The 12,181-nt window shown below is 49.8% G+C and overlaps 1 protein-coding gene across 1 annotated transcript in view; it reads right to left on the bottom strand.

Annotated features, from left to right (window-relative positions):
* The window catches only part of Pdgfrb (platelet derived growth factor receptor beta), a 41,027-nt gene extending 38,917 nt beyond the window's left edge, over nt 1–2,110 (bottom strand). Inside the window, exon 1 of the mRNA XM_004664772.2 lies at nt 1,710–2,110. Within this exon, the coding sequence (XP_004664829.2) occupies nt 1,710–1,712 (3 nt within the window). The 5' untranslated portion in view covers nt 1,713–2,110. The remainder of the gene's footprint in view (nt 1–1,709) is intronic.
* Between the last annotated feature and the right edge of the window lie 10,071 nt (nt 2,111–12,181).

Raw genomic sequence — 12,181 nt, 5'->3', positions numbered from 1 at the left:
AACCTGTTCCCACCAAGGGTTGGGTCCCTGGGTCCATTCCTTCATTCTTTTTTCGAGTCCAGCATTGGTGTGGGCCAAAGCCTTGCTTCCTCACAAAACCATAGCCTATGGGGATTAAAATCTCAGAACCAGAAGGGATTTAAGGATTCCACACATAGTCCCTCACAGCCTACTTCCCAGCCCTTCTTGCTCTCAGGACCTCTGAAAACAGGCTCTGCAGGAGCTTATTTACACACAGAGCCCTCTGGGAAACTGAATACACTAAGGAGCTTTCTCCTAGTTAGAAAGTTCCTCTTTAGTGCAGATTCCGTTTTTCCATCAGCAGTCATTGATCCAGACCTCCTTTTACAATGTGGAGAGAAAAGGTAAGAAAAAACCTCTTTCATTGGGAAGTTAAATATGCATGACCCCTAAGTACACAGTGGGACCTGTGTGGCTGCCAATCTGGGCTGGCAGGGCTTGGAATTCTGGAATTGTTCTAGGGTGGCACATAAGACAGCAAGAGCAGAGACTGACAGTGATATGTAAGCCGAATAGCAGCAGAGAGGGCCACAGAGCAGGGTTTCAGTGGGAAGGGCTCCTGGAAAGGTGGAGGCACACAGGAAGACTGCCTGGAAGAGGTATAGTCAGGAGCGCTCATAGAAGGGAAGTGATGAGGAGGAGCAGTCCAGGTTGGGTGTGTGGGGATGCCAAATGTCCATAGGCTGGGTGGTACAAATTCCTTGGTAAATTCTGGAATCTCATATAGAACCAAAAATCTCAAGTTTGGGGTAGGTACTGGGGTAGGGGAAGTTCTGCCACTAAGTCTCCCATGTAACTATGATTAGTGGCTGTCACATTAAGGGAGAGGAAGAAACCATCCCTTCCTTAGGAGGTCCTGGGGGCTCTCCTGAAGAAAAAGTATGTCCCTCAAGACTGCTATTGTCAGAATCAGAAGGTAGTGTTTTCTATGGGCACTCTTATGATCAGCCTCAGGATTCAGGTTTTAGGACCAAGTGGAGAAAGGGAAGGAGGAGGTGGGTAGGAGACCTGAGCAGCCTCTTGGGACAGAACTGTCCAGCCACAACCCGTTCTCACAGAGGAGCCCACAGACCTTACAGTGGGGATCCTAGACCCCAATTCCAGCTGCCAATTATCACACCCTCCCCTACCCAGACTTTCGGGAACCAGAACTTTCCTAGTGGCTAGAGGTTTGGAAGTACATCTTACAAGCCTGGAAATTTTGCAAATACATTTAAATCCCCCAAGGTTGGTTGGTAGTTGACCAGCCCAGAGCCAGACTGATTCTTAGAAACAAGGCAAGGGCGAAGGGTCAGGAGCTAGGGGCCTGAGGTCCCCAGGTCCTTGCTAGATCCCCATCTTTGTACCCTGCTTGCCATCTCTGGATTCCTCTCCCATGTCCCTCCCAGTTCTTCCCTTCCCCCACAGGCTGTGCTATGTCTTGAAGGTCCTGCTTATCCAACACCCAGAACTTTCTGGGGAGGGTGTCCGAAGAGGGCTAGGGGCATTAGGGTTGAGGGGCAGCAACTACACGCAGGAAGGGTCAGCTCGCTCCCCTGGCCTTAACTTCATGCACGGCAAGCTTCCGGGGCCTACTTCCATCTGTTTTTGTTAAAAAAAAATTTTTTTTTCCCTGCCCATGGAGGCGCATGCTAGAATAAGAAGACAAGGCCCTGGCTGGGCTAGATGACCCCTCACCGGACACTTACCATTACTGAGGATGGTTCTTGATGTGGGTACAATCCCAGGGTGTTGGCTGTCACCCCCTCCAGGAAGTCCTCCTCACTGTTCTCTGTTATGTTCCTACTGGGCAACAGCTGGGTAGAAGGGTCGGCCTGACCGCGTCAAGCCCCAGGAGGCTCAGGGGAGTGGAGGGTTGCACGGGGTGCTGAGTGGCCCCCGCGCCTCACTCCCAAAGCATCCTCTGGGAGGAGACCGCGCCGGGAGGGGCCGCCCTGGGTCTGGCTGGCTCGCCCGGGCTGGCTGGAGGGTGCTGGCTGCCAGGCCGGCTCTGAGCGCCTCCTCTCCCTGTAAGTAACTCTCAGAGCAGCCCCGCGACCCAGATAGGGCGGCCGGGAGTGCGGCCCAGCGCCGCCGGAGGGGCTCTCTCCACCGAGGGCTCCCCCCGCCCCGCCACACTGGGGGGAAAGGCTGCAGGGCGGCCTCTGATTGGCCGGGCTGAGAGGAGGAGGGGGCAGTGGGGCCGGGAGGGTGGACTCGTGCGTCTGTTTTCAATTTCAGGTTTCTCCCCCTCTTTCTTTCCCCCTAAGTTTCTTGTTTTTCTTCCTCCTTTCCTCTTCTCGGTCCCTCCCGTCGCCTGCTCTCTCAGGACGTGAGGGGATGTTTAGAAATTCCGCATCCCACGCCAGCCACTGAGTCACTTTATTAGAGAGGCCTGCCTCACTTGCCTGATGCTTAGCTGGTGGTGGAGCCTCCCTTTGCTGTGGTACCTAAGGGGGGGGACTTTCTCTGTGCCTCAGTTTCTCTATCTGGAAAGGAAGCGATGACGATTCCATCAACATTCACTCACTGAACAAGCACGTGAGCATCTACTATGCACTGAGCACTGTACCGGCTCTGAAATGGTATTGAGATAGTGAGATGCCAGCTAGCTGGGAGACATTCCTGACTTGCCTTCTGAGGAACTCCCAAAGGAAGCTGGAGGGAATCACAGCACTTCTGTCACAGGGGCCTAAGGGCTGCAACTGCTGAGTTCTCACTCCTCACTTGGACCTGCAGCTGCCTCCTTTGCTACCTTAAACTTGGGATCTGCTTAGCTCTGCCCAAAGACATGCCAATCATCAAAGGAGTGTCTAGCTAAACACTGGCAGTGCAAGAAGTATAGTTAGTTTATTAGTTTAACTTTACCCAACTTCTTTCCTCCCCTTTGAGGTGCAGAATACCAAGATAAGAATTACTAACAAGCCCATTGGGGTGGCAGACTCCTGTAGCCCCAGCACTCTGGAGGCAGCAGCAGGAGCATTGTAAGTCCAACCTGGGGCACATAGTGAGACTCTGTCTCAAACAAAAAATAAGTACCAGTATATTCTTAGTTTCCAGGAACAGCAAGTCTTGCAGGCAGATAACTTCAGAATCAGGGTTCTAGGCAGTATCCCCCAAAGGATCTCACGACAAGGACTGAATTTATCCCACAAGCCATGACAACTGCTCAGGAGCCTGTAGGACCTCGTAGAACCAGACCTGAGGCCAGGCCACAGGACGACCAAGGCCACTTGGCTATGTGCTTTCCCTGATCCCTGCCTTAGATTTGTCCCCTCTACAACTCTGTGGCTCTTGTCAGTACCTACAAGACAGGTATGAGGACAACAGTCCTCCATTTCTTTCCAGTAGGACCACATTAGATATAGAAAACTCCTTTCTTGTGTTTCTGATTGGACTCTACAGGCCGTGGTGGCAGAACCTTGTCTGCTAGAATACTCCCCCCCATCAGATTTCAGGCCTGGGACTCTGATGGTACTCCTAACAAGTGTGAATTAGAAGAAATGGTACAATAATTAGTCATTTTTCAGAAGAAGAAAGTAAGGTTTGGAGGTATGAATTGGCAAAGAGAGGGAATGTGATTTTCCCAAAGTAGTCCAACAGATTTTCTTTTCTAGCATCTCAAAGTCCATGGGGCACTAGGAAGAGATTATTTGCCCTGTTTTTAAAAAAATATTTTAAAAATATTTTGTGCATTTATGAGAGAGGGAGAGAGAGAGAGAGAGAGAGAGGGAGGGAGGGAGGGAGGGAGGGAGGGAGAATGAATGAGAATGGGTGCAGCAGGGCCTCCAGCTGTTGCAAATGAACTCCATGTGCCACTCTTTGCATCTGGCCTATGTGGGTCCTGGGGAATTGAACCTGGGTCTTTAGGCTCATAGAGCAGCAGAAGCAGACCTTGTATATTACATTAAGGAAGAGGATGTAGGACCTCCAGTAAGACCCTCACTAACATAGGCTGGTGCCTTGCCTCTTCCTCCTGACTTACCCTGTGGTTCTTTTATTCAGCTCCTGATGAGCTCCAGTCCATGCTCTTGCTCTTCTTCCCCAGGGCCACTGCTCCTCCCCCAGGAGGTTTGTTGTTCTCTTCCCCCTCACCTCCCCAGATTAGATCTCTGGTCACAGACTCCTTGCCCTCAGACAGAAAGGGTGTTGTTTCAAAGGGGTGTGGACAATCGTGCCTAGCCACTCCTTCCCCACTATTGTGCACACTGGTAAACCGAGCCCTGGGGCGGGGTGAAGGAGAAAGATGGCCCAGGCCACATGCAGAGGCAGACTCTTCCCTTCTTCCACTCGGTTCTCTATGCCTCTGTGTCACGCTGCCCCAGTCCGTTCCTGTAGTGGTGGAGCTGGGCAGTCTGATTGAACTGAGATGCCATGCCCACCATAGTCATTTGTCTTGCCATAATTTCTTGGTCTCATCTCAATAGCAATATGGAAGAAGGGTCTCAAAGCAGGGCTTGATGGCCAGTGAGTCACGGAGGAGCATGGGTGATGTCATAGACAATAAGGCCAGGCCTGTGCTAAAGACCTAGCAGAAATTGATAGCCAGGGGTTGGGGAGATGGCTTGATGGGAAAAGTGATTGCTGTACAAGCATGGGGACCTGAGTTGGGGTCCCCATACGCAAGTAAAAGCTGGGCACAGAAGCATATGCCTGTAATCCCAATGTTGAAGAGATAGAGACAGGTGATCTCTGGGGCCTGCTGGCCAGATAAGTCTAGCCTAATCCGTAAGGTACAAGGAGAGATCCTGTCTCAAAACATAAAGTTCAAGAAGGATGATTGAAGAAAACACTCGATGTCAAGCTTTGGCCTCTACATGCATGTGCATACATGTGACTCACACACATAAGCATGCATATACATGTGCATACCACACATATACACAAGCAAATATAAGAGAAAGGAACCGACAACTCCCTGTGTTTGAGCCCCAAATTCAAAACATAAATAATAAGCAAATATAAAATGAAAGAGAGCAACAGAAAGGTAGTCACAACTGAACTCCCAGCATTCACCTTGGCACAATTCCCTGAACCTGTAGACTAGTTGCAGCGATCAAGATAGTCAGGAGGAGCGTTCATCCCCTAGTTCCCAATGGAAGTGAGGACATCTGGCCCTCAACTTGTTGGGAGATGTTGGATAGGTCTCAGCCCTGCCTAAGCCTCAGTTTTCTGGCCAGGCTCAGTGTTGGAAAGCCTTTGGGATGCCTTGCCAGTTTCCCTCAGAGCTGGGCTCTGACTAGGGAGAGGAGGCTGGTGAGCCCCAGGGCAGAGGACAGCTGGGGGCCAGAGATGGAGCACAGAGAGGAGGGGGTGGTTGGTGGTGGCTCCCTGGGGAAGCTGGCGGCTGCCGGTTTCCGGCCAGCCCAGCCATCCCCTGGCCCATCTGGAATCACTTAGTCCTACCACCATTAACCCTTGGTAGGCACCAGGACTGTTTGTCCTCCTTCCACTGAGATGAGGGCAGGAGATGAGAAGCTACACAGAGCACCACAGGCCACTTGTAGAAGCCTGGACCACTGAGAAGGAACTGCCACTACTAAAGGCAGGCTTGGGGGCCAGAGCTTAAGCTTGGTTCACATCCCAGCTTCTCTGCATCCAAGCTGGACCTTGAGCAAGTCACTGGACCACCTGAGCCTCAGTTTCCTGCTTTGATAAGCAATGATGATTCAAGAACCAGTTCATTGGAAAGCTGGGATTTGTACTGTTCTCTAGGAGCTTAGCATGGTGGCTAGAAGAGTGGGTGCCCAGAGGCCAGCCTTGTTTGGCCCTTGTGTAGTCAGCACAAGCACCATGCATGGATGGGCTGAGCAGTGCTATCCTGCTGGGGTGACTAGCATAGTTCCAGCTCTACTGTGGACAGGACAAGCCGTGAATGTTCTCTCTGCCCATATCCTGACAGCCCAGTCTGGCACAGGTCTGAGGGTGGGTGGGAAGAGTACAACAGCACACTGATGGCATGAGGAGGGCTCTGGGCCTTGAGGCCTCTGCACCTCCTATTCCCACAGCCTGGTGGAATAGTCAAGGGTCAAGAGACTGAGATGTGAGACTGCAATTCCAATGCAGCTAGGCCACTCCCTAGCTGTGTGACCCTAAAGACATTTTGAGCCTTGGAACTGTAAAATGAGGAAGCAAGTGCCTACATCACAGGCTTGTGAGAGGCCTGACATGAGATGTATGTGTTTGGTGCAAGACCATGGGCAGAACAAGAGAGCACCCCCACCCCCAAGGACACTGATCTTCAGGGATTGTCTAGAGTTGCTGTGACAGAAAGATAAGATCAGGGCTAGAGCAGAGGCCTGTTCATAGCCATGATGGAAGCAGCTCATGCTGGCATGTGTTTGTGCAGTGTCTGTGCAGGCAGGAGTGTGGTTGAGACTTGTTCTGAACTCTTGCATCGATGCCTTTCCCTGAAGGAGGGGACCATGATGAGTAGATCCTCCTCTAAGACCTTCCCACACTAACAGCTGGAAACAGTTCTGTAGGGTGGACTGAAAAGATGGAAAGGGACCCCTAAGGGAAGAAGTCCTGTGGGCCAGCTCAGCACTCAGGCAGACAAGAACAGCAGCCACCACAGCTGGCTTTCCCAAGCTCCTGACGCTGCCCCACAGGCTCCCAGGTCAGGAGTGGGGTGTGAGGAAGCAGTAGTCATCTTCGGTATTAGGGACAGAAGGACCTCAAGAGACTGTCTATTGGATGGGTATAGAGAATACGGGTCTTCTGTTTTTAAATAATTTTTATTTTTATTAATTATGACCTTTACTGCATGAACAAATCACATGTCAGTTATATATCTGGGGGCCCTCCTCAGTGGGGTTATTGGTATTCACTGAGGAGTTATGAATGCATCATTCGGTCTTGAGGGGGTGCTTTAGGAAACTCCTCACTCTGTGGCTCTTTTTTTTTTTAAAAAAAATTTTATTATTATTTATTTATTTATTTATTTATTTATTTGAGAGCGACAGACACAGAGAGAAAGACAGATAGAGGGAGAGAGAGAGAATGGGCGCGCCAGGGCTTCCAGCCTTTGCAAACGAACTCCAGACGCGTGCGCCCCCTTGTGCATCTGGCTAACGTGGGGCCTGGGGAACCGAGCCTCGAACCGAGGTCCTTAGGCTTCACAGGCAAGCGCTTAACCACTAAGCAATCTCTCCAGCCTACTCTGTGGCTCTTACAATCTTTCTGCCTGCCCCCGCCCCTTCTGTAATGTTCCCTGGCATTAGGATGCTGCATGAGGTTCACAGGTAGCCTCTGAGACAGATGCAGGGCCTCTGACCCCAGTGTAGTGCCCCGCCCCACAGCACACCTGAGCAGGCAGGTAGATGCTATACTTGCAGCTGGGGCACCTGAGGCACAGAGCGAGCACTGCCCTGATCTCCTAGGCACAATATAGCACCATCTGAGCAGGCACAGGGAATGGTGACATGGGCCACTTTCCATTTCCTAGGATTTCTTTTACCAGGCCATAGCCACTGACATCGCCAGGATCCTAGAACATGAAGGTTCAAGGTGTTTCCCACTCAGCCTCCCCCTGTCCCTTTGCCCACCACAGGACACTAGTGTGCATCTTTCTGCCATATACCAATGGCTCAAAGACCAGCACACGGGAGAGCCTTTGAAGGCCACATTATTTGTCCCTCACTGGCTCCTAAGGTTTAGAACCTGCTTGAGGATACACAGCAGGTCACCAAATGAGGCCTCTCAATCTGGCTCCAAGGCTGTCTCTGTCCTGTTTCTTCCACCATCCACCTATACCACAGAAGTTTGCTTAGTACCTACTAAGTGCCCCCCTGTACCATTTACAGAGCTCACATGCAAACACTAAAGAAAACACAAATTTCTGGGTGTTGTGGCGCATGCCTTTAATCCCAGCATTCAGGAGGCAGAGGATCGCCATGAGTTCAAGGCCATTGTAAGACTCTATAGTAGATTCCAGGTCAGCGTGGGTTAGAATGAGACCCTACCTCGAAAAAAATAATAATAATAATAATAATACCAACTGATGATAAGTATGATGAAAGAATGCAGAGATTACAGAGATGACTGGACAGATGGGATTCTTGCTCAGGTCTACAAAGGCTTCTTCTCTGGGGAAGAGACACTTCAAACTCAACCCTGAGGTTGAAAGGCTATGTACAAAGCAGGAATGGGAACAGAATTGAAAGTGGAGGAAATTTGCAGATTAGAAGCTACAAAGTGCTTGGTGGGCTGGACCAGAGGGAAAAGAAAGATGATGCAGACTGAGTAAAAGGCTGATGAGGTAATAATCAGGGGTTACTGGAAGCCAGAGGAAGCCTGGCTTTTATCCCAAGACCAGTTGGGGCCACTGCAGGAGCTGAGAGCAGGTAGCTGAGGTGCACTGTGGAGGGTGGGATGTGAGACCAGACCACAGCTGGGATGTGTGGTCCCCATCCATGCTTTGATCACTGACTCACAGTAGTACCTTTTCCTTTGCAACCTCTGTCTGTACACAGGGTCAGACCCAGTGGCCTTCTCATAGGCATTCTGCACTCTGGGTGCTGGTTCTAGCATCTCCTTTGCTTCCTGGTGTCTGTGAAGGAGGAGGATGCTTCCTTTCCTCAAACCCCTTTTTCTAGCACCAGAGATTAGATACCAAATCTGAACACTTCTGTAGTGCCCTGAAATGCCATAAGATGGCACCTCTGCCACTGGAGTGGTAGGAGGAGTTGAGAAGAGAAAGAGGAGGGTCTGGAAGGCAAAATTGCCTCTGATGAGCCCACCACCCACTCGGAGGCTCAGCACTGCCCCCTGGAGTTGGGAAGAGCAGTATTTGCAATCTCTGTTTCTGACAAGAAGCACCTGCCCAAGGTCACAAAGTAAGACTGTGGGTTGGCTGGTCCTTGGTCTACAGACTACAGACAGAGTAGGCTAGAGGTGGGAGCACGGTAAGTCTGACACTGGCCATGGTGCCCACTCACTTCACTCAAACCCACCATTGCCAGTACAAGCTGAGCCTTGATCTTTCTCTTCCAAGGCTATAAACCTAATGTAATAACCAAGTTATCGGTGAGATCTTTATGAGGTCTTCATTTATGCACCCCACCCCAGGAGGCCCTAGCTGGCATGTGAGAACAGCCCGGGGGGAGAGCTTCCAGGGGAAGTGGGAGGAAGAGGGCCTTGTAAACAGCCGCTCCCAGAGATTAGGGGCTGCCTCAGGGATAGGCAGCAGGGAAGGGGCTGTTCCTCACAGGCACAATGCTGCTGCCATCTGCAGCCACTAGGCCCCAGTGGGCACATGGGAGGCTGAAGCACCAGGATTCAAGGTCACACAGCACATCAGAGGCAAAGGGGAGGGGAGATACCTGCAACTTCAGATTGGGGCTTTTAACCAAAGTTATAGTGTCTTTGGTTAAAGGAGCCGGGGTGCCACATGTGGGCTGCACAGGCCTCTGACCAGGGGTCCACCTAAGAGTGAAGATGAGGGGAGTACAGAAGCCCTTTCGCATGAAGAAACCAGAGGAGGAAGAGGAACCAGCTATTTGTTTAAGCAAAATCCAGCTAACAGGTTATGGGGTGGGAAGGCTTCCTCTATGCTCGCAAGCCAGCCAGCTATGGCAGAAAGAGAAAGTACCAGGTAACTCGCTATGTGGCTCCAGGCAAGTGAGTTCACCTCTCTGAGCTTATTTCTTTGTTTTTCTAATATATATACATATACATATACATATACATACATATATATATGTATGTATATGTATATATATATACATACATATATATGTATGTATGTATGTGTGTGTGTGTGTGTGTGTGTATATATATATATATATATATTATTTATCTTGACAGAGAAAGAGGAAGAGAGAGAGAGAATGGGTGCACCAGGACCTCCAGCCACTGCAAATGAACTCCAGACGCATGCGCCCTCTTGTGCATATGGCTAACATGGGTCCTGGGGAATCAAACTGGGTCCTTTGGCTTTGCAGGCAAATGCCTTAACCGCTAAGCTATCCCTCCAGCCCATCTAAGCTCATTTCTTATATACAAGATGGGAATCACAATCACCCCTTCCTCCCTGAACTGTGGTGAGGATGAAGGGATGTGATATACACAGAAGGGTTGGCATGATGCATGGCACTAATAACATATATAATTATATATAACATATTATATATATTATATTTGATAGCATATAAAATATATAATAGTAATAATAAATAAATAGCTGCAATTGTTGTCATAAAGAGAAGGGCCAATCTGCCATTTTAGAGAGAGGTAGTGAAAAGTCTAAGGTGTGGTGGTAGCCCATTCCAGTATGTGCAGATTATGGGGTATATCCACTCTGTTAAAGTACAGTATTGAGGATCTTGGAGCATCTGGGTGGCTCCCCAGACCTCAGGGTTTCCTGACTGCCCTTTCTCCATCAGGACCACAGTTCTTGTTTTGCTCAAAAAGTCCCCTGCTATGCCTCATCTCTAAGCCACCACCAAATCCTGGCCACTGTCTATCATCACTAGACCCCTATCCACATTTTCTTTGCTTTTGGGCTGTCAGACTTGTCTCCTAATCTCCCACCACTACCACTAAAGATCTAGGGGAACATGTGTCCCTTGGCCCTCTGGGCCTTTGTTCATACTGATCCCACAATGCCCTTTCCACTCTCCAGGGCCTTGCTACCTCTTCCCTTGTTCCTGACCTGCACAATGAACATAATGTTAGCACAGGAGGACAGTCAGTATGTGCGTGGATGGATATATGTGTCCATTAATTCCTGTACCTAATCCCTAGGTAGGCCTCTCAGACAGGCCTACTCTTGGAATTAGAGGTATTAGTCTTCACCCCTCCTCAAATGGAGACCACCAGCAAACAGCCCCTTACATGCCTCCTTTGATAGTGAGCTCACTTGGTGACACTCACTTCATGATGGATTGCTATTCAGCAAATACTGCATTATGGATGGGAGGATGTTGGACTCTGTGAATGCAGCGTTCCTCAGGTCTCATTGGTCAGCCAGGTCCCACCCCATTGTTGCATCCCCTCCAGGCCTTCACTTCCTCCAGCTACAGAATCCCAAGTGATTCCATGTCACAGTGGAGCTCAGCCTCCTTTGTTCTCTGGGTACCTCTTCAGTTTCTTATTGGCCCTAAGTGAAGCCAGAGCTCAGATGACTTCTGACCTGGACAAGCTATTAGTCTATGCCACATGCTCATCCATATTAGTGACTACCAGTCCCTTTTTCCTCTCCTTTTTTGCTGCATAAACTCAGACTTTACTCTTTCCTTTCTGGGCCTTACTGCTTCTATCCATTTGCCTAGCAGATTTCTCTTGACTAGAAAAGAGGGCTCTGGGTTAACTACCATATCCAAGGGTGCAATTCTGACCAGGGCTATCTTTGTGAGTAGGTCATCTGTGCCCAGCTTAGAAGGATTTCATGTTTAGTTGAATGCTCTGAGTCTACCACCACGAACTTCTAGATCATTTTTTAAATATTTTTTTTTGCTATTCAATTATTTATTTATTTATTTATTTGAGAATGACAGACAGAGAGAGAAAGAGGCGGGGGGGGGGGGTGAGGGAGAGAAAATGGATGCGCCAGGGCCTCCAGCCACTGCAAATGAACTCCAGAGGCGTGCGTCCCCTTGTGCATCTGGCTAACATGGGTCCTGGGGAATCGAGCCTTGAACTGTGGTCCTTAGGCTTCACAGGCCAGCGCTTAACCACTACGCCATCTCTCCAGCCCTAGGTCAGTATTTTATTTGTTTGTTTTTTGTTTTTTTGAGGCAGGATCTCACTCTAGCCCAGGCTGACCTGGAACTCTGTGGTTTCAGGCTGGCTTGGAACTCACAGGGATCTTCCTACCTCAGCCTCCCGAGTGCTGGAATTAAAGGCATGTGTCACTACACCCAGACACTCTAGATAAGTTTTGAACAAGAAACCTTGCAAGTTCATTTTCCAATGGGTCCTGCAAATTATAGCCTGACCTTGACCTATCTGTCTACCTTGAGATGGTACTGATTGGCTCTGGAGAGAAAGAGAGAGAGAGAAGGAGGAGGAGGAGGTGGGGGCCAGGGGGTGGGTGTGGGGGGTAGGAAGGTGGGTGAGGGAGAAGTCTAACAAGTAAGACCCTGATTCTACCCTCTTTTGGTATGGAGCACTCATCCCTGTATATTTAGCACCCCCTCCAAACATAAGAGGATCAAATCCCAGAGGGCTCTCTGTGCAG

Source organism: Jaculus jaculus, chromosome 13 (genome assembly GCF_020740685.1).
Source record: "Jaculus jaculus isolate mJacJac1 chromosome 13, mJacJac1.mat.Y.cur, whole genome shotgun sequence".
Classification (NCBI taxonomy): Eukaryota; Metazoa; Chordata; class Mammalia; order Rodentia; family Dipodidae; genus Jaculus; species Jaculus jaculus.
The sequence above is the reverse complement of the archived record's forward strand: the minus strand, read 5'-3'. Positions and strand labels throughout refer to the sequence as shown.